The following is a 22,981-nucleotide window of genomic DNA, read 5'->3' on the forward strand; positions in this document are numbered from 1 at the left end:
TTTCTATTTCCCAATTTAAATCAGCTATTTTCTTTAAAATTAGCTTTAAGGAAATCATAAAATTACAGTACAGTTTATATCTACATTTAGCACCAAAGATTGCAAATGGAGCTTTAAACTGAAAGAGTAACGCTGGTGTTAGTTGACTGATGAGTGAATTTTCACATATATTCTGAGGCTCTGACCTGTGCAACAGTTTGTGTAGCACTCCCACATCCCTTGACCTGTGCAGGCAGTTGCTGTATGAGATTTCCTTCTGATTCTGCTTTTACTAGTGTGGGTTTCAGCCTTTGCACACAACAGGCACATCACGTGTTTCAGGACTGGGGTCCCTTTCAGAAATCAGGCTGCCTGGCTTTTGATTTTGGATTTTAAATGGCCTTTTCATTTTTCCCTAAGTGTTTTGTACATGCTAGCTTGCTACACGATCCAAAAAGGCATTTCTTTGTACAGTCAGTTATTTTTTACTCAGGTGCAAACAGATTTCTTCAGAAAGTTGTCTTGCAAGTTCCCTCTTTTTTGCTGCCTACATTGCAGCAACCAGGGATGTCTAAGATGTCTCCAAGACCAGCTGTGCTGTAGCACTGTAATCCAGCGCGGCGCATCGGGTGCTGCAGGGCCGCCTGTCACTCTGGCTCGTCAGCAAGGCAACAGTTGGCTGGACAGGGAGCGGCCACGGTGGTCCCAGGCAGCCCTTACAAGGGGGTTTGCTGGGCAAAGGATGTTTCACTGCTGTGAAACTCAGCTGGCTGCAGTGGCTGGAAACCTGGGACGACTGTTTGGGAAGTTCATACTGCAAAGGCTGCCTGCTGTATTTTAACACTGGAGATTGTAAGTGTAATGGAATGAACAAAATTTTTTGTGCTGCACTATTAATTTGATGGAGTCTTTTATTTCCACTGACTTCCTCTACAGGCACAGCCAGTGACCCACTCTGAAAACACAGCTGCGCACTAGAACTAAGCTATGGGACGCGGCAGAGTGTCACAAAACCTCTGAGTGAGTGCAGGTACGCGCAGAAGTGCAGGCTAAAAAGGGGCTTTGTATGAATGAAAAAGAAACAGCATGGAAAGGGGGAAGATCAGTTTATTCACATCTTTCCCAACTCATTCTTTGCTTTGATTTTTCCTTTGGGAGGGTGGCACCTGGTAGACCAGGAATTTTCAAAAAATAACAGGGATTTCAAATATCTGGTTGTGAGCACACCTGGATGTGTTGAATTTTTGCAGTAGTAATTATGTCTGCACACCTGCTGGTTTCAGTCCCAAATCAGTTTGCCAGACATGCCTAGAGAGATTTATTTCCCCTATACCTGAAAAAGTTCTTACCATGGAGTTTGTACTATCGTGAATGAGCCTACAGAAAAAGAGGATTTTTTCTTGTCTTTGTTTGAACCATTGGTATCTCAAACTGAACCATGGAGTTTGCAGGGGGAGGAGGGTGTTTGGATGATATTTTAATAGCAATTTGTTTTTGCTTCTATGTGTGATAGAAATGCTAGTGACAGGAGTGGGAACAGGAGAGTTGCTGAATTCTGCTGGAATTTTTCCTGTGGGAATCTGTTAATGTTTTTAATTCTCTGAGAGATTTTTCTAAGGTAATCCTTTTGACATTTACATATTTTAAATGACTCTCATTAAATAAAAGCTTAACTTTTTTATATCAAATGCTGAAGTGATGATACTGGAATACCACTGCATAGAAATTCAAATGGCTTGAAGATTATTCTAATTGCAACCTAGACAAAATAAGCTTCATAAAGGACATAAATAGTGAATTGTTCTCTAAAATAATGTAATTTTGAAGGAAATTCAAATGTTCTGGCATTTTGCAGAAGCATATCTTGCTGTACAAAACCCTTTTTAGTGCCTAACAATTGCTGTGTTTAGCCATTTGCTAACTGGAATGCTGATTTGAACAGCTGGGTTTTCCAATCGTGGCTTGCTTAGCAATTCTGTGCAGGAGCCCAGGGCTTTGCAGCACACCTTGTGAAAAATACCTTCAGTTGTTTGTATCATACTGGAGTGTAGCTTAGCCTCTAAAAGAGGATCCTGCTACCAGCACAGGGAAGGCTAGAAGAAATCAAAAGTGGAACATCTTTTAAGAAACAAGACAAGAGAATGGTGATGGGGTATTTCATCTCTTCCTGGTGATTTCCTCTTGCAAACAAATTATGCCTTAAGCAAAACCATTCATATATTTTAATGCGCTTACATAGGCAGCAGGAACCAGAGCATGAGGATATCTCAGGCACAAACATAGGATGCTTTTAAATGAAATTTCTTCTGTAGGTTGCAGTTTTGCTAGTTCAAGCCCTTGAGCCAAATTTTGATCTCAGACCAGCCTAAATACTAAGTAAATTCATTTAATTAAATTCACTGTAGATATCCCCAGTTAACAAGAACAGATTGGTCTCCCTGAGGCTAGATGGAGTTAACAAGAAAATAAACGTTGTGCTAATTAGAGAACTCATTTTCAGACACCTGGGGTTAAACTTTAAAAAGTCCTAGAGATTGAGGTTTGAATGTTTATTTGGAAATGAGTCTTTTGCTTCTAAATCACTTGGGCACTTTTGAAAAATTTACCCAGGGGCTTTAATGCTCACACAGGCATCATATTTAGCATGTTTGGAGCTGTCTGTCTTAGCAAAGCATGCTATAAATATTGTCTGCTAGTATCAGTATACTGCAGTGTAGTTCCTTATCCATAAAAGTAAATTGGAGACAGTGAGCTGCCTGGTGGTTGAAGGTAGGCTAAACGTCCTGTTTCTGAGGCGGCTGATGTGTCAGTAAGAACAGATTGATGCGTTCTCAGGGGGGTTTAAGGCACCAGTGTAGAAAATTCCCATCCATCTGAGTCCTTGGGGGACTGATTTAGGTACCTAAGAACTTTTATTAAAATTTTGCTCTTAAGTGACTTGTCCAAGCTTCTACATCCATGGACGTAGAAGGCAGCAGAGATGCATTTTCATAGTTGCAGGAAGAAAAATGAGACACTTAATACTGTTGTACTGCCATTCATTTGCTGATTCATGATAGGAAGTAATAACAAGTCATATCCATCACATGTCCCATAAAAAACAAGATAGGTTTAATATTAAGCTCAGTTTCAAGATTTGCCTTTCTGATCAGTAAAACAGCAAGCAAAGATCCAGGCTGAAAGAAGTAAAAAGTCACTTGATTTGCTTATAGACTGAAAATACATTTTTATAGTTGTTGCTATTTTGTTTTTTGCTTTTCCTGTAGCCAGTCCAAAGATTTTTCTGACAGACTATCCTTGTAAAGACATGCATTCATACTGTGTTTCATGCCAGGTAAAACCCTCCCCATAGCCAGGCACACACTTGGTATCTGTCAGCAAAAACTTCTGTGTCAGTAATTAGGAAAATGCTATTAAAAACCTGCCTTGTTATCCCAGGCAGCCTCTGGTTTGACTCAGTTTTGTTTTGTCTTCCTTGCTAGTACAGTAACCCAGGCTCGTTGCACTGTGAAGAGGGACCTTGCCTCTCTGACAAGCCACCTAGCTACTACATGTGGTTCTCCAAAGTGTCATTTTGAGGATGACAGCATACTGCTGGAGTGTCGAAAAAGGTGACCTCTGGTGACAAAATACATAATCCAACAGGTTTATAACACACGTGAAACATGTTACTGACAGCCACGTGGGAGCTGGATCTCACCATGGGGGCAAACCTGTGCAGCATGTACATGTAATCATCTGAAAATCTGCTCCAGCTGAGCATCTAGATCGTCAGACACTATCATAAAACAGATGAGTCAGGGCACTAAAACATGGAGGTTATCCACATCACTAGTCCTAAAAGATAATTGTGTTTAATTAGAACCTATAGATACCATGGTGATTAATGATCTGTAAGCACCAAAGGTAGACGTGCAAATGAGGTGCAATAGCAAGTGCATCCATTAAACACAATTCAAAAGTTGCTGAAGTGAATTGACAATTGAAAATTGAGCTTTTACCATGTAACTTGTAGCTCTACCACTCTGTTCTGGTTTTCTGCAATTCCTTTGCTGTGAGCCAGGAGGCATAAAATCACCCTACTGAATTTGGAAAACTTCTTGTTTAATCTGGTCCAATGCATGATAGGAAGTAATCCTATCATTCCCATTTCATGGGAAGGAGCGATTAAAGTTGGCATCAGCTGTGACACAGCTACCCTTTTCTGTATGAAGCCAGGACAGAAAGGTAGAAGCACAAATATAAGCACAGAGAATAAATTCACAGAGAAAGCAGAAAAAAAATTAAAGGTGAAAACTCTTCTTGTAATGCATGCTATAATGCAATTTCCAATTAATTGCAAATTAGAGTTGTAGCAGCTGCTGGTTACATTGCCCCTGCACAAGTCTGGAGGGTCATTTGTCACTAGTCAGAACACAGGGAAGTTGTCCTTGTCCTCTGGTGACTGTGCAGGAACTGCCTGCAGAGATGCGAACGTGAATGGTCTTTTTTCTGCTGCAGAAATCCTTTGTAAAGGTGCCAAATCAGTAAGTGTGTGCCTAATCAGATCATGCAAATTATCTCTGTTAGTTCATAATACATTGTTCTTCACATTTCCCATGTTAGACTGGGCAACATGCTTCCCCAAATGCTTGTCTTTTTCTTTGCTGACTTGGGTCACATTTGAACCAATGACATAAAGCTGAAAGCATCCTTTGGGGAATACAAACCCCTTGGAATAAAATGTATAACACAGTAGTCAAGTTAGGGTGAAATAATGCATTTCTTTTTTTCAAGTAACCATGCTTGGAACCAAAAGTTCAAGCACTTGAGAGTAATGGCAATCTTGTGTAAAAATGATGGTAGCTCAGATCTCATCTAAAATTCTTTTCACTTGACATATTCGCTGCAGTGATCTTCTGCAAATGGTTGTGGGTACAAAGCTGAGAAATAGCATTTTTATGGGGAGGAAAGGGTAAGACCTGCCAAGAGGCTAAGTGGAATGATAAATTGCTTGCCCACTGAAATTCTGGATATCCAGTTTCTTGCATTTAGTACCTGCTCCTTTTTGCAGCAGGGAGAGCAGCTGAACAATTTTGTATTTACAAGTATGTGCATACACAGGGACAGCTCAGCACTTAGCTAGCTTAAAAGGGGATCATTACCTAGTGTCAAAAAGCAGATTTGATAGGTGCTTGATCAGTCAAAGTTAGGAGGAAACACTTCCACAGAACTTCGTTGGAAATAGAAATAGCATCCAGTAATGGCAATTTGAAGAAGAAGGTAACTAAGCAAAGCAAGTGTCCTGGTCAGAATATTTTTAGAGTTAAAATTTCACTTTAGGCTGTCTTACCCTCTGTAATACCTGTGTCATCTTGCTCCCCCAGTGCATTGCTTGGATGGCTGCACCACCTCCGGATCCGCAGTTTGTGCTGCGAGGCACCAGTGCTGCAGTCCATGCTCTACATTTTTCTTGTGGAGGCCAAGAGCCTGATGTCCCTGTTCTTTTCTCTGGGTAAGTAAATCAGGATTTCTAGCTACGCTGAGCATCATACAGACGTGTCTTTTTAAAATAAAATATATTATTTAGATAAATAGTATTTGGAGAAAACAACAAAATGCATGACTGGTGAATGATGGGCATATTATATTTGTATATACAACTTCAGTTTTAAGGTGGGGGGAAGAAAAGTATCAGACAGTCTTATCAGATTGTGTGCAATGGTCACACTAAAAATATCTGTTATTACTGCCAGGTCTGAGAATGGGCTTATCAATGTCTGGAACCTAAAAACACACAGAGTGGACAAAGCACTGGATGGCCATGGAAGAAAATCTGTCTGCTGGGTGGAAACAATGGATGGTAAAGACAGGCTCCTCAGGTTAGCAAAGGCAAAAAACAGTGGAAATTATTCTTGCTTCTGTTATGTACCTGAGTTATAAAAAAAAAAAAGAAGCAATTTCTCATTTCTGGAGTCTGTTCGACACATACAGAAAATGTACAGAAATACAAAAATCCAGAAAAGATGAAGAACCAAAGGTGGAAGAAAATATACAATTGATTTCTTTAGATGTAGTATGTGGCTACATCTGTATCATAAAGAAATTAATTCTATCCTTTTTCATTGTAGTTTCATTGGGTCCGTAGCATCCTTGTACTGAGATCATGTGAGGTCTCTGGGTAAAGGAAATGAACTTGGATATGAAGTTAAGTGCTTCACAACTGGTTCTCAGGGAGTATCAAATTTGATACAGTTTATAAGTAGAGGAGAGAGGGAGAAAAAGTAGGGAAGGAAGAGAAGAACCAGAGGTAGAATGGTGGAAAATGAGCAAGAATGCTGAGTTGCATGCCTGTGTTGCAAAATGTCTTGCGTTCTCATTTAGTGAGGGAAGGTTGGGAAGATTTGTGTACTTTGGATTAGACAGGTGATCTAGAGCAGAGTGGATGCCAAAGCGTCTGTATGACTGGGAGGTGTTCTGACATGTTTATCTAGAGAAGACATCTCTTATAATATACAGTGGAACTCATTAGCATTTATATTTATCTACTTAAGTACAATTATCAACACTCTCCCCCATAAAATCCTAGTGAATGAGCATTGTTTGTATAATTATAGTTTTTCATTACCTCTATTTTTGGTGTATATTTATAACAGTTCACATTGCAGTGCAATTCTAGGACAGTACTTAGCTGTATTTTTTGTTACTCTGTTCTAAAACTAAATTACCACAATTTCTTGCAGTACCACATTATTTGTATGCCCAGTACCTGAAATGTTTTCAGTTTGTCACTCAACTGAGCAGCAGATGGGAGTTCCTGTACTGATGTTGAAGAAGCCCTAATTGGTCAGATTCGCATCTATCCCTGTTTTGGTTACATACTTCTGTCAAGTGATACTGCTAATTAAAAGAAGAAATAGTTGAGGGATTTTTGATGACTCTTTGTCCCAGGTGATGAGACAAGGACAGGCATCCTGTGCTACTGTAGTCTGTGAACTGGGAAAACCAGAGCTTCTCCAAAGTGGTAATTTGTTCCAGAGAAGTGGAATCACATAAATATGTAGCAACTGATGCTGCACCCTTTAAGTGGTGTCTTTGGCTTTACTGCTTGGGACCAACCCATGGACTTTTCTGTGGCATGGAGAGGGGTCCACGAGAGCCTGTGCTTGACTGGGCTGCACTCGTACATCAGTGGTGCCGCTGCAGCCACTGTTTTTTCTTTTTTGGATGTTTCAGCTGCAGTGTTTTATTGTTTAATTCCTGCTGCTTGCCAGTCCCTCTCCTCACAGACAGTTACAGCAGTCTTCTCTGCCCTCCCTATGGCTGTGGAAGTTGACCACTGAATGGCTGTTGCTTTTCATTTACCTTTGTGGTCTTTCTTGCTATTTGTCTTTCAGCTATCAACATGCCTGATAATTCCATTTCATTGCTAGAGTGAAAGAATATTAAATGTGCTATTCTGTAGATACTTTTGATTCCCTTTAAATTAGTTCTAATCAATATTAAAATGTAAGTATAATGTAAATATTCAAATAATCATTAAAAATGATAAATATTTGCGCATATAGCATAACTGTGTTTGATCAAGTGTCTCTTTGTAAGGAAACATGGCTAACTGTGACTGCCATGTATCTGACTGACTCAGGTCCTCCCTCCTGCTTTAAAAACTTTAATACCTACTGTCCTGTTTTGCAGCCAGTAGAAGTGTAGAGTCTCAGTGACACCGAGTTAGCACGCATTTCATGAAAGACCCTATTAATAGACCTGCAGAAGCCATACTAAGCTCAGCCCTTACTACATGTTGAACACCCAACTTTGAGATACCAACCTACAGGAAGCCAGGTTTTCTCAGTCCTGCTGCTCACAGAACAACTTGTTTTATTGTAAAAGCCAGGGTCGTGACCAGAAGATCTGCCTGTGGGACTTGGCAGAGGGACGGGCTTCAGTGACGGATTCTGTCTTCACGGAGAATGTGGGATTCTGCAGATGTTCTCTGTTAAAGGTGGCACAGGGACGTTGGCTAATGGCCATGGCAGCCAAAGCCCTGGACGAGGTAGGAAATACTTCTTTTTCTGGTGCTTGGGAGATTGCTTTTGTTTCTTAAATTGGAAAGTTCTGAAGAAAGTTCAGAAAGTTCATCACTGCTTTCAAATACTCTGCTCAAGAGAGGACAGCACAAGGAACCTTCAGGGGTTCTAATCACTAGTACCTGCCAGGAAGATGACTGAATTATACAACTCACACTCCAATAACAAGGATACCACCCCAAGTTTTGTCTGACATTTAAGTATTTGCAGCTGCTGCTGGTCTTTCACGTGCATGAGTTTTGAAAACTCCTCTGGTGCTGCTGCTGAATGCTGTTAAAGGGGAAAACAGTCCTTCTGGGGAACTAATGGTCAGAAAGTCTGTCATCAGGTGGCGGTACTCATCTTCCATCTCTAGCTGAGAGTCGTGTCTGGTGAGAGAAGCGGAGGTACAGGTGATTTGTAATGTGATACGTGGTCTTTCACCTCAGGCTAATTCTTTAACTGGTACTTTGGCTGGAAATAGTTGAATTACTATTAGCGGCCAGAGGTTTGCATGGTTTGAAATAATTGTAGGGTTCATTTCAGTTCCTACTGGATAAGTCCACATCTAATACCCATTATCACACCATCATTGACTGACAGCTTTATTGGCAGCTTCCACTTCTGTTTTGTAGAAATTGTATTTTTTGTTTTCTTTGAATTATTATTTAAGGACATTCTGCAAAAACAAAATAATTCAGATGCTTGACATCAAAATACCAAAAATACAAAAAATAAAATGAAGAAGTGGCATAAATAAATAAGAAAAATATTGTAATTTATTGCAAGCTGTCTGTGAATATAAAAAGTCACGAGCTTTTCTGGACCCTAAGATGCATAGCTTGAAACTGAAAGTTACACTTTCTATATACTAAGTACTATGTGGGAATGATGCCTGTATTGCAAGAAAATAAGAACTTTTTATTGTTCAGAAGCTAACCATATATTTAAGTACTTTGTTGGATCACAGCCAGGATGCTCAGCATTTTACAGAACCAAGTAAGCCCATAAAAACAACCACTGTATCTGTAAATAAAACTACTCAAAGGCCCATATATTGTTCTGATCAAACAAGGAACTACCTCCATTTTACAGAAGTGTTCAATAATATTTAACTTTAGCAAAATTGAAAAGTGCACTCTTGTATCAGGTGGAGAAGCATTTGTGTCAGGCAAAGAGTACACACGTTCTGTTCATGAAGAATTAAGTAGTCATCTAATCCAAAGAGATGTTTTACCCCAATGTCTCTTACAGCTCATCTCTGTTTTATTTTCATTTGTTCGCTTGGGTCCTGCAAACTGATAATGATTTGCTGTCTCCTGAAGTAAAAGAATCCCACTTTGTGTATGAACCTTTACATTAGAACTGTGTCAGGTTTCAATAAATTCGCGTACTCCCATAATATATAGTGCTTCCAAATAGGCAGCACTGTGTGAGACACAGTACATTTGCAGCTTATGATTAAAATTAAGACTTAATAAGTGTTTATGTTTGGCTGGTGCCCAAAGAAGAGTAATTTTGTCTTAAAGCAGGTTCAGTCCATAAATAATGAGATCTGAACAGGCATTTATTTGTTCATGATTGCATTTAAATCACCAATTATGAGTTACACGCACTTTTCTTGCCAATTTGCCAGAAACATGTTAAAAGCTTTATTAATGTGAAAAAGAAAAAGGGTGTGTTTCCTTGTGGCCAGTTTTAGCCACCCAGGAACACTATTAACCTCAGGCAAAGGAAAATCTTTCTCCTATTAAGCAAAACCAATATAAACACAGAACTTCAAGTTTTAGGTTACAGTTGTCAAAATATATGAAATAGTATTTATTTCTAAGGCTCAGTTGCCTCTAATGCAGACAATCTCTGGAACTGTCAATCTAGCACAGGCAGCTCATGCCTGACTGCCTTTTGCAAAAAACTTTTCTCATCTTTGTGTTTTTCTTTGTCCTTTGAAGCCCAACTGTAGCCCTTGTACTAGTTCTTCCCTTTTGAATCAAGATAAAGCAAAGGAATGGCTTTTTTATTTTTAACCTGCAGAAGTGCATTTATCCCAGTGTTTACCCTTCCGTATTAAATAAAAGTTACAGTTTTGGTTTTCTTGTGATCTAGCAAGCAATGCCCTTTGGAGAGCCAGTGATGAAAGACACGAGATGAGAGCGGGTCATCTTCGTATTTATAGCCCATTTCCTGTAATAGCTAACTTGGTCGTTACATTGCTAGCAAGAAAGTTGCCAAGAGAAAAGAATCTTTTGTTAAGAGCATAGCTCCAGAGAACCAGAATTCCCAGGTGATAAAACTTTGGTCTTTTAATAGGTTTGGTCTACACATTGGATGGCTCTGTGCTGTAGTCCTCATCCCTCAAATCTGGAGAATGGTTTCCTTCTCCATTGCTAACTGGCTTTAGAAAGTGTTCTGTATATTGTGTTTAGTACATTGTCGACTTGCAGTCCTAGAGTGCAGCTGGCTTTTGGCAGGCTAGCTGACAACCTCTAGAAATAGGAAGATGTTCTGGCAAGCTTTGAACTAAAGGTATAGGATTGGAAAGCCATTGCAGCTGCCGTGGTCTTGATTGATGACTCCCAGAGGAGCCATATTTGTGTAATACCTCATCTCAGATGCTTAAGGAAATTCGCATGACTGGGGCTGTTCAACAGCACTATTGGGCCTTTGCACATTCTGAAATAGCCCAGGATGGCTGGTGATGCTGGATTTATCAAATATTTGAAGTCCTTTATTTTTATGAGATAATGTAGACCATTGTTTGGTTAATTAAAATAAAACATCACCTGAGTGATAAAGGAAGCATCTGAGAAAGAGCAATATGAAACAAAATGTTCCTCAAAGCAAGTTTTTGATAACTAAGAACTTACCTTTCTCCATAGTTCCAGGCTCAAGAGTCAGTCCAGAGACACTTTTGTGTCTGTTAAGAGACTCAAAACCTTCCAGTGCCAAATTGCAAAGGCAGACTCCCCTGATCTTGCCTGCCATCATCCTGAGGTGGAAATGAGCTACTTCCTTGGCAGAGTAAGGACTTCTTGCCCCATGTTTTAAAAAAAGAAAAGAAGACAGAGCCATAATTCATTACCATCAGCGCAAGCAAAAGTAGAGGCTGCTATGTAGACAGAGCAGGTGTTAAATACAGTATTGTCTGACCCTATTCAAAGCAGGGTTAGACAATATTGTAGTAAAATACCTGTATGCCATCAGTGCTCCAGCTTGCATTAGCAGATGATTCTGGGGTTTAAATTTTGATATTTTGCTCATGCATTCAGCCAGTAAATAAAAAACTCCATCCTAGATAGGTAGATAAATAGTGTCTATATATCCACACAAGCTCTGTGTTACCATGCCACAACAGAGGAGATAATGGAAATGTCCACAACTGAATGTAACAAAAAACTTAGCAACAAAGATGGAAAAAGAGGAAAGGGAGAAGAAGCAGGGTAGTGTTTTCAGATTAAGCAGTCTGCAATATTATGTATTGTGTGCACAGTATCATCCAGTCTATGTGAAGAAGACTGTAAAATACAGACAAAAACAGAAGAGCAGAAGATGAGGATGCGTTCTAGCAGTTCTGTCTGGTCTTTCATTAAACAATGCGTTTATTTAGATAGCTGTAGATTCCCCTACCGGTCCAGCTTAGCATGTATTCCCCAGTTTCCTCCAGACAGTTTTTACTGGAAGCGCTTACACTAGCCTTAATCACCTTAAAAGACTTGTGTTTTTAGCAGCAGAATTTTGACCTGGAGCCTGACCAAATTCTCTTGTTTTCCTGATGTCAGGTTCAGGTTTTGGAGCTGCCATCCAAGACATCAGTCTGTACCTTGAAGCCAGAGGCGGGTGCCAAGTTGGGCATGCCCATGTGTCTGAAGTTATGGCAGGTAAGGCAAGAGTGCCTGCTAATTGTGAAATGTTTTCCCTGTGATTCATTTTATATGAAGCACATGAATCTTTCTTCACTTGGATTTTGATTTATTATCAAACCAATCAAGTAATTATACTATTAAAGGGGGGAAAGATTTGTGAACATCCTTAATGTAACTTTCAGAGCTTTCCAAGCCTTAATGGAAGATTTGCAAATACTCAGGGAAAGCTTTATATCCTTAGGATAGATACAGTTTTTGCATCAATCAAGAAGAAAATGAGTGACTTACTAAACCCAGTTGTTTGATATGGTTTCTCGCTGTATTAAGAATGATGAGAAATGATTGGGTTACTTAAAAACAGTGATTTTAATGGTAGGTTACATTCACTTCAGTGCCCTCAGGATAAGGAAGCACTCTATGAACATTTCTATTACAGGCATACAGTAGGAACAAATATTTATGGTTGTATTGGCTTTGGACAAAAAGGTAAATGAAAACAGTTAATGAAAAAAAACAAAAAGCATTTGCAGAGCATTTAGCAAATAATATTTATGGGGCGACAGTAGTGAAAGGCAAGTAATACAAGAAGGTGGCAGTAGAGGGAGGAAGGAGTTTGTGATTGGCTTTAAATCTTGAAAGAATTGGTTGCAAAGCTGATTCCCTATTTTAACTCCTGACCACATACCACAGGTCTGCAGTATCATTTGAGCTGACTCCTGCAGGTTTGTCTGAAGATTTGTATTGGTCTCAGCTGAAGAAAGTACAAATCAGTTGTGAATTTGAGGCATTAGTGTCTTCACTCAGAGCCCTGGAACTGAGTGAAGTCCAGAGGAATTCAGTTGCTGACTTCAGGCAAAAATAGGAGAGGCCACAGTTCAGGTCCCATGGTGTAATTAGCAAGAAAAAAAAAAAAAAGAAAAGGCAAATGAAATAGAGTGATTAGGCTTTTATTAAACAGAAAGCTGTTTATTCTAAAAAGGCAATCAGTGTTCAGTACTCTCTGCAATAAATGTGGCTGTTTCCTGGACATGTTTTAATAAGATGAAGATAACTGAGGAAATATTCAGTGTAGAAGATTTTGTAGCCTGTATAAGAAGTCCTCTGTCTTCCATCTTTTCTGTGAGCAGTAACATTGCTATTCCTCTAGGAAGCAGAGCAGGTGGAGAGTCTTAGTTAGTTAGTTTTTAATTTTGTTGCTAGTGGGGATAAAGCAGAGGACTGGGAATTATGAGGGGTAATTTACTTCATGCAGATTCTGGCTTTGGGAAGTCACCACAACTTCCGAGACTGCAACAGGCAAGGACAGATAATCCCCTACAGTCTCACAGCTGTATTTGTTCTTTTACAAATATGTGCAACTCAGTTTAAAAGCATGGGGGAGGAGGATACTTTTAAGGGCAAATGATTACATGTGGTACACCAAAGTGATGCTCTGTGTTCTGTTTTGTGGTTTCACTTCGGTGAAACTATAAAAGCAGCTAACCCAGCTGCTCCCCTTCCTGAATATAAGCAGTTCAGGATTTCTTTCTATGTTGCTGCATTGGGCAATATAGACATACCCAGGAGATGAGCACTCCCCAACCCATCATTTATGGGCAATACGTTGCCTAAGAGACTATTTGATGTTGCTTATGGCACAGCAAATTAACAAGTTGAAACAGAGGCTGACACAGAGAAAGCCACATAATGGTCTGAAGTAAGTATACTTAGGGTTGTTGTCCAACATGAGCTTGGGGACTACAGCCATGTGTATCATCATAGTTTTCTGCATGCCAATAGAAAAGATCTATGTATTGGGGAAACAATGCACCTTACTAGCAGCAGCTTGAATTACAAACTTTACTATAGAGTGGAATGAAGCTGCAGCTTATGTTAGACTTGTGGATTAAGCCTTCTCTAAGCAGTTAAGAAGCTGGCAGCAGTTTATTTTGTTGCTTGTAAACATTTTTTTCCCTCTTATTTTACTAGGTCTGTCCTTAAATGTATTAGTTCATTCAATTTTTTTTCCCTTGTGAAGGTTCATATTCTTAAATACATCATCCCTTCAGCTTTACACCTTCCTGCTATTACTAATTGGGTGGGGTAGGATTTACAGGAGTAAGGATAGTCTTCCCTTAAATTTTTTGCACTCCTTGGGGAAGGCATCATGTTGCGTAATGGTGCAAACAAAATAATTCAACAGGAACAATGCATGTAGAAACTGGAAATGCAGAGTTATTACTTTATATAAACTATACCAATTATTCCTGTTGAGCTGACAGCACATCACCTTTTCTTCCTTCCTTGACAGTTATCCAAATGCAACAAGAAAATATTCTGCTTAGGAAGAACAATGATTTATAATTTAAATTTTCCAATGAAACCAGAACATGGCTGGTGAAGACTTTTCTCCAGATGTGTTCATTACTAGCAGCTGAAATAAATAGACAGTTGTGAACCACTGCTTTGTAAGCCCAGGCATCAGTCTGAGAGCTTCCATGATCCTTCAATAGCTGTTACTGTTTAAGTTCAAGTATATGTATTCATTAAAATATTATACGTTTCATGTAGTTTGGACAAATCAAGAAGGAGAATTGTGGAAGGCCTTGATTTCACAGAAAACAGTACTTTGTTTTCAAGATAGACCAATCTTACATCTCACCTACAAATTACTGCTTTTCAAATCTAAGCTAAGATGCCCACAGCAGAAAAAAATGATTTTGCTTGGCATTTGCCATGATGCTTGAGCACTCACCTGTCACTCTTGTCTTAATGAGGGCTGCTGGGTTATGAGCATCTACAAAAAATGGCCACCCCATTTTAATTGAGGCAGAAGACCCAACCCTGCCCATCCATATCCTGTTTCATTGGAAAACGAAAGCTCTACCTTCTGCAGAGCCCCAGGGCCCTGGAGGGGTAAGGTGCTCATAGAAAGAGTACAAATAATTGTTTTTTTGGTTTTCTGCCCAATCTGGGGCTTTTTTAAACTTAATTGAAGTACCTATGAAATACTTTCTTGCTTTGAAGGTTTTAATCTTTAGTAAGTATGAAAAAAAATCTGGAATGTTTGTTTAATTGAGATTTTAAAAATACAATTCCCCAACATTAAAAAAAAAAAAAAAAAAAAACAACCTCTCCATCCAAAATAGCTGATGATTTAACATTTTAAGTCGCATATATTAGAGACATATTCATTGCTCTGATGTTACATTATTTTGACGGAAAGTTAGTGTCCACTTCTGGGTATTATGAAAGACCTCTGAGGGCCTTTCTAGCCAAAGCGCAGTCCCAGCCATTTCAAAGGAAAAGCGACCTTCAAGTAACAGATGAGCTCGTGCAGGATTCAAGGTGTGAGCAGACCTGCTTAGAAAGATGTAGATTTTTACCTTGGGTTCTTCATTTTAACGAGCAATTTTGTTCCCCACACAGTGAGATACATTCCCTGTTCAAACACTTCTTCGGGTTGAATAAATCTGAGAAAGAACATCAGGCTTTTACTCAGCAGTCATATTACCTGGACCACCCATCTCTTGTTAGTTTAACTGCCCCTAGAACAAATAATAACCAGTGGGAGAATGGTCTGGACCATTAATGGAGATGGTGCGCCTTTGGCTAGTCCAGGTTTGTGTCATGCCATTCAATAACATGATGCTAGTAACAAATAAGTTTTCTAAACGTCCTTTAACTTTATTTTGAATTGAATACCAAATAATGGAACCCTGTAGGGTTTGGAAATAACTGAATAAGCTATTGGATGCAATTCTTAGGTTAAGATGTCCCTGCAAGAGGTAGTTGTAATCCCAGTGTCTATTTTGGTGGGTTTTCTCCTGTTAAAGAAATAACTGGTATTAACAGATGCCTATTTTTTAGTTTCTTTTCATTAGAGATTTGCATCTTCACTCACATAACCAGTTACCGCTTACAGGGTCATTAGTCTTTTGGCTGGAGCAATGATGAATATTTTCCTTAAGTGTGACATGTAATCCAGTAATGTTCCCTTCTTTGAGTTATTTCAGAGGCTTAAATAAATTAGGTGTCTGCCCAGGGTGCCATGCCCTTTGGCCTGTGACATCATTAATCAAAATAGCTTTCAATTGGTTACAGTGGGACTTGGGCGCCTGTTAACCCCTTGGTGACTCACCCAGAGATTCCTGAAGAACTGATCAGTGTTTACCTTTAAGCACGGCCGTGCACTTGCGTAAATGAGCCATATGTGTAACCCTACGCTTGTCAGTGTGAAACTGGACTCTTCAAGCATGGCACTTCTTGCAATGTCCATGCAGTTTTGTATAGCTATATATATATATATATATATTTTATATATATATATATAAAAAATAAAATAAAATGTACTTAAGAGCATCATTACTTGATGCATAAGTAATTTTTTTTTAAGGAGCGCAAGTGCAGTTTAGGCCATGAAGAACGCTTCTGAAGACTTCAGGCAGTGTTTTTTCAGGTGATATAGATGGCAATAATTTGGCTTTTCAGTTATTTTCTGTATGTGTGTATATATGTATGTAAGTTAGATACACAGTATGTATATCAAATATATAAGTTTATATGTAGATACAGGTGCCATATGTACATGTTAGCAGTTACCTGGTAACACTTTTTGTAAAAACACAGATGGACCCCCCACGATTTGTCATTAATGGTAGCATTAATATTCAGGCTTCTAAACTTTTCACATCTATACCAGTTGGCATTTTCATTTATTTTCTTGGTGCTTGAACTAAAACCTAGTCGGGGGTGATAATTTTCTTAACATACTATTCACTTTTCAACCAATTTTACTTTTCTCTTTATCAGATCAACTGTGGTTCCCAACCGTTGCTTCTGGCTGGCTATGAAGACGGATCAGTGGTCCTTTGGAATTTGTCAATGGGAAAAGTGTTGAGCCAACTTTTTTGCCACCAGGAACCAGTGATGAGCCTTGACTTTGACTCAGAGAAGGCCAAGGGGATCTCGGGCTCATCTGAAAGGGTGCTTAGCATCTGGAGCCTCAATGAGCAACAGAACCTCCAGGTCAGCATCATTGGCCCTCTAGTGTCATTTATCCCACTTTGCACTAACAGTTTGATAGACTGAAAAAATATTTAGTCATGAAGAAGAGTTGTTGCAGATCTCTGGCTAATTAATCACAGACTGGTTAGAATGCTTGTGCTATGTGACTAGACTTAGCAAAAGATGGTGAGGATTTTAAAAAAAAAAAAAGAAACACACAAAAAAAACTCACCAACCCTCTCTCACATGTTTCTGGTTTTACCAAAGTTGCAACAGGCACACAGGCCTAGCATTACTCAAGGCATTGCCTCTGTATCTTCATTTATCATGTTAGTAGTATCCAGCTCTCAGAATGCCCTGAACATTATAAATGACTTATAAAAATGAGAAACAAAGGATTGCTTTTTCAAAGGTTCTGCTTGAATGGATAGAGCTTTCCTTCTGCTGTGGGAAAGACAGAAATATTCCATTAAATACTTCACAAACAAAAAGAAGAGGCATAGCCCAGCTAGCACCAAGAGGGAATGAGGTTTAGGCAACTAGCTTCCTTTTGCACTTGCAGAGCCCTAGCCAGGGACAGGGAAAATTAGTTAATTGGATATATCAGTTTATGTTGCAGCTACACATACCTGGAATAGCTGGTTCAGAAGTAGGTCTCATAATCACCAGTTCAGAATATGCTAGTGAATGGCAATAAATATCACTTAATCTAGACAACTTTAGCAAGTGTTCCAACAGTGCCAAGGGGTTAAGTAGGTTTTAACTAGGTGTGGAAATGAATTGTGTAAATAAAGGTTCATGAAAGTGAAAATGGCCTATCCATAGCCCCTTTACTGCTGAGTGCTTTAATTTTTATTTTAAGTGGCAGTTGTCCCCATAACACAGTGAAGAAGACATGGAGCACAGCCCCTGTGTGTCCTTGTATCACTCTCAAGAAGAGAGCTACTGGATGTACCAATTCATGGAAGAAAAAGAATTACAGCTTGCAGCTTTTGGGGATTTTTTTTTTTTAGGTAGTGGGTTTAGTTAATGCCATTTTCTGAACAGAGTTACATGAAAAAATGCAAGTTCGTGGGCAACTGACAATGACACATCACCTATGGGACACTGTGATGGCATATGGTCTGCTAGGTATCACCAGAGAACTAGCACTTAGGGCTCAGTCTGCCAGTAGGACCCCAGTACATGGTGTATGAATGGTGTATGCGAGATGAAGTTTGGAGGACAAAGTGTTCACCAGGTCCTGAAGAGAAAGTCTGAACTTTACCATGCAATAAGCCATGAAGTGAAAAAGGGACTCTGGCCTCTGAATTTATTAGAGCAGTTCTAAGCAAATGTGATAAAGAAGAGTTTAACGAGAACAGTACACAATTGTCACAGTTTGGTCTTGTATTGGCACCCACCTGCATGTGGAGGCCATAGCTCAGGGAAGGAGGAGGAAGGTGAGCTGCTAAGAAACTCAGTACTGTGACGAGTTTCCTATGGCTGTGGTGTCAGAAATCGGACACCATGATAGCCTTAAGGCTCCCAACACTGTGTTGGAAAGGAAGCTGTTCCTTCATATTAGTTATAGCATAGCACTTTCCTAAATTCAAAGAAAATACTGTTCTTCAGAGCACATCACAGTTATGAGTTAAGTGTAATGCAGCGGTACAGGTATGACTCCTGGGAAAAAAAGTTGTTCACCTGAAATATTCCAGTTACTGTTTTCCACAGGGTGTTCCCGTTCCCAGGACATGCAGAGTCACTTACATCTTCAGCACATCACACTGAAAGCCAGTCGCATTTCTCAGAATAAATTGAAATGCCAAGTATACAAACCATAAGTAATGTCTCTGTGCTTCATGCGTAGTGTGAATTCCCTAATAAAATGCATTTTTCATATGAGCACTAGAGATTGTCAAGGACATAGATTAAGTTTTTTTTTTTTCCTCCACTATTGCATTAATAATATAAACCAGATGGGGATTTTTTTTTCTGGCATTCCAGTTACCTTAGGTAATGGTAGATGTTGGAAAGCCAGTCAGTGGCACATTATTTTTATTCTAAAAGGTTTTAATAAGTAAACGTGGTGCATAGCTATCTGCCGTTGGAGAAATAATGACGCAATGATGGTACTTCAGCTCTGTTTTCAGTGGCAATGTTCCAGTGTGTCGATGAATAGATGATGAAGGTAACTTCATAGTTTATCGCTATGGGGAAAGGCTGGTGTATTGTCTTCTACAAGAAAATTGCTGAAATCATCACTGTCAGCAAATGACTGGATTGGTTATGAGCTTTCTGATTTGGCTGAGATAGTATAATTAAGTGATGATATTTGTGGTAGAAGAACATAGGAGGTAAACAGCTTCTGCAGGTGAATAAACAAAGGAGAACTAAGAAATCTGGTAATCACGGAAGCAACTTTTTACATACATATAAGAAAGAAATTTATGTAAATAAGAAGTACCCAAGTTCTGTTGGTTGGGTTGCTGAGGTTTTTCCCTCCAATGCTAAAGCTGAAGTTGCTGCTCTGTCAGCTATTTTTCTATGAAGAGTAGGGCTTAAAGATATGATTCGGGTGTAGGAGAGAGATATAAAGAAGAAAAATAATAGATGGCATGTGTTAAGGAAGGAAGGCAAGGTAGCTATCTGTTGGCTTCAGCATGTCAAAATTTCTTAATGTATCTGCTGGTAGATGTAAGCATCTTTGTTCATGACTGCCTGAAAGCAGGTCACCTGCTCTTTCCTTTGTTTGCTTAATTATAAGTTGGTTTTCTGGTTAGGAAACAGTGTCGGTATGCATTTGACTACATGCAGTATTTGGCTGTTACTGACTGGATGGCCAAATCCTGGCAATAGGATTTCACCTGGGCGCAAGTATCTTGAGCAAGTTGTTCTGCTTTGTTTTCGTCTCTCACCTCCTGTAGCTGCAAATCATGCACAAATGCCCACTGTTCCCTCATGTTCCGTAGCCAAAAGGCATTACCATTATAGGCTTCATTTTCAAGTTGTAGCATGCTGATGACATGCAATTTCTCCCAGTTGTCCTGATTTTGCTGTATGGATCTTGCCCAAATTGACAGTAATGATGGGAAGCACCACACCCAGGATTGGCTATAGCCATTAGCTAACGATCTCAGTTACAGAGTAAGGCCCATCTTCCTTCCATCTGACAGGCTGGTGATGTAACAGATACTCTGCTTGCCAGTGCACATATGCCAACAAAAATCCTACTGAAGCCATGCTGCGATACCATAACTGGGGAGTTTGGAAGAAAATACACACCAGCAAAAAGCACAAGTTCTACAGTAACAACCCTCCCCTCTACCCCTACCCCCCACCCCAGCCCTCATGCAGCCTTCTTCTGCTCATCAGATTTCAGCATAATTTGCTGTCCCCTGTTCTGAACTGGTTGAAGACACATTTGTCAGGTTGTGTTTAAAATAGGGGTGTTTGGAGCAGGCAAGAAGCATGTCAAGTTTCATTTAGCCTTTTTTTTCTTATTGAATTTGCACATCTCTTGCTGTTTGAGTCGTTCTATAGTTGAAAAATAACTGCTTATAGCTTTGTACCTGAAAGATTCTGAGATCTTTTCAGCTGCATCTGAAACCAACTTTGACGTATGTTTCTGGAGTCTTCAGTTTTCCAGATTCAATATTATAGTTAACAGAGTCTACAATTAATGTATTCTGTAGAATCGTGTACTAACTATGCGGCATGGAACGTCCATCATGGGGGAAAGTTACTCAGACAAAAATGTGTTTTCCCATCCCTTCTCTCCCCAGGAAAACAGCAGACAGCATGCAGTGTATTAAAACGTGAATGGAATTACATTAAGCTTTGGTACAAGATAGTTACACATTCAGTCTTTAGTAGTTGGCAGCATTAATGTGTCATTGCCAATTGTAATCTTAAGTTGTGCTTATAAATAACAGCACATTAAGATCAGCATACAGTCAAAAGGTGTCATCCACACTCTGACAAAGCTAGGCCACTTCAACCCCCACACAGTGTGATGCATTACACTGCATGTGTTTCAGAGACTGCTGACTAATGTAAGTTATCTGAGGTGAGAACAGCAAAATTGTAGTATATGGAGTTTTTCCTGTGCTTTAGGGGATGCTCATGACAGTGAAGTGAAACTTTTCTTTTCAAGGGCTAAGTCCTGTGCCCAGTGCCTCAAGAAGGAAGCTAAATGCCCTCCAGTTTAATCATGCCCCTCAAAAGCTTGTGCCCCAGTAGTCTCCAAACAGTAACAAAAGGCTTCCAGGATTGAAATCAATAACTTGTTCATAATCCCCTTCTTGGAATTTGGTGTAAATAAAAGTCTCTGGGGAAGCAGTACTAGAACTACAGATTTCCTGACACTGTAATATAATTCCTGGAAGCATTCCTTTCTCAAGACTGTGGTAAATGCTACCACAGCTTATTGAGGCTTTTGTGAGGGGCCACAGTAGTAGAAATAAGTAGCAGGTAGTTTAAACGTCAGCTCAGAATCTCAGCATAGGAATACTGCAAAAGCAGGGGAAACACACGGCCATAGCTCTGAACATGGCAGCTCATGCAAGAACACCTGGAAAGGCAAAGCTGCGTGGTCCAGTTCTCAAACTCACACCCTTAACTCAGAGCTTCACTTGTGACCAAACATGAACAGCTTTAAATGTGATATAAATCAAAAACATAAAAGGGATGTTTCTGTTTTTAGGGAATGGTGCTGGAGATAGATAGGCTCAAGTTAAGTTAATTGTTCTCACTAACACATTGTCCACCATGTGGTGAAAAGCCCCTACTACCTGCATGATACCAGTGTGTATATGGGTGGGTACTCTGCCTTCGAAAGTCCCAGAAGGTTGTTTTCTGTTGGTTTTAAACAGAGAGAGCTCATCTATAACTTTCTCACACAGGTTCACACAACACACAGGCTTGTCAACGCTGGCATATCTGATATCACCATTCGTCCAGACAAGAAGATTTTAGCAACAGCAGGGTGGGATCATCGCATCAGGGTCTTCGGCTGGAAAAAAATGAAGCCCTTAGCGGTGCTGGACTACCACACGGCAACTGTCCATTGTGTGTCCTTCTCGGATCACAAAAACCCCAGTGAGAGACTGCTGGCAGCTGGTTCAAAAGATCACCGCATCAGTATCTGGTCAATATATACGCAGACATGACCTGGTCTGCGCTATCAGGGACTAGGAGAGTAAGATTGGTGAAGAAAATCTCTGTAATTCAAACCTGGATGTGGGGAAGTAGTAGAATGTATTTCCAGGCTAAAGTGAGAGTCCCTGGAAACTGCTAGATTAATTTTTATGCTGCTTGTTCATGTGGCAAGTTTTGTTTCCCAGAGAGGGGAGTTGATTTTTTTAAAAAAATTATAACAAGTGGAACAAGGCCAGTCTTGAACAAAGACACAGGACAAGCCACTTTAAGTTCTGCTACAGGTTTTGCAACAGCTTTTCTTTGGCAGGTTGCTTAAATAACTTGTGCCAATTTCTGGAAAAAAGACTGGAATCTCTCAGACAGCTGTGGGGGCAGAATATGTCTGTTTGTAAGTCATTTATGTATCTGAGAATCTGAATCACTGTAAAATATCACTTTTGTGAGAATTTATACCCATTAAACCACCTCCAGTGGTTTCTCATTGTCAGTTACTTTTTCTTCCCTGTAACTGAAAGGCTATCAGAACAACCTTGATTTGTTCACACTTCTGTCAGTTTCTAACTTAAACCAACAGCCAGGAATGTGACTAGGGACGGCCTTTGGCATTTATGAATTTCATTATGTCTCCTGTCACCTCAAGCCTCACAATTAATCACGAGAAGAAAAGGAAAAAAAAAAAAACTTTCCCTGCACTGCACTGCAAAGCTATGTAAAGCCTTTTACAGAGCCAGTGCTAAATCCTTTCCATAGACTGACTAGCTGAAGGATTTAAACTCGGCAATCCAATTAGCGCCTTCTCCTTGGAGAGTTAGGGGTAAGTTTCAGCATGGCAAGTCTGGGATTCAGCTACACAACTCACATTAGCATTTAGGGGAATTTCATGGATAAATCCTTATCCACACTGTGCAAATGGATCCATTAACTTGTCATCTCTACAGCCATGGAAACTGAAATTCATTCATGAAG

The 22,981-nt window shown here is 39.7% G+C and overlaps 1 protein-coding gene across 2 annotated transcripts; it reads left to right on the forward strand.

Moving 5' to 3' along the window:
* The first annotated feature begins 911 nt into the window (after positions 1-911).
* Positions 912-22,459, forward strand: GNB1L (G protein subunit beta 1 like). 2 transcript variants are annotated; one of them, XM_084297622.1, is made up of 7 exons: positions 912-1,009; positions 5,346-5,473; positions 5,715-5,840; positions 7,849-8,011; positions 11,804-11,902; positions 16,679-16,894; positions 21,760-22,459. In XM_084297622.1, the coding sequence occupies exons 2-7, from the start codon at positions 5,358-5,360 to the stop codon at positions 22,024-22,026; spliced, it is 987 nt and encodes a 328-aa protein (XP_084153748.1). In that variant the 5' UTR covers positions 912-1,009; positions 5,346-5,357; the 3' UTR covers positions 22,027-22,459. The 2 variants fall into 2 exon arrangements, with proteins under 2 accessions (XP_084153748.1, XP_084153747.1); XM_084297621.1 differs by lacking the exon at positions 912-1,009 and adding an exon at positions 3,471-3,590.
* The last annotated feature ends 522 nt before the right edge of the window (positions 22,460-22,981 follow it).

Source organism: Netta rufina (genome assembly GCF_964035555.1).
Source record: "Netta rufina genome assembly, chromosome: 17".
NCBI lineage: Eukaryota > Metazoa > Chordata > Aves > Anseriformes > Anatidae > Netta > Netta rufina.

Coding starts and splice junctions, on each gene's coding strand:
- GNB1L (XM_084297622.1), top strand. CDS start 5,358: ATGGCTGCACCACCTCCGGATCCGCAGTTTGTGCTGCGAGGCACCAGT. Junction 11,903..16,678: donor TGTGTCTGAAGTTATGGCAG/GTAAGGCAAGAG, acceptor TCTCTTTATCAG/ATCAACTGTGGTTCCCAACC. Junction 16,895..21,759: donor ATGAGCAACAGAACCTCCAG/GTCAGCATCATT, acceptor TTTCTCACACAG/GTTCACACAACACACAGGCT.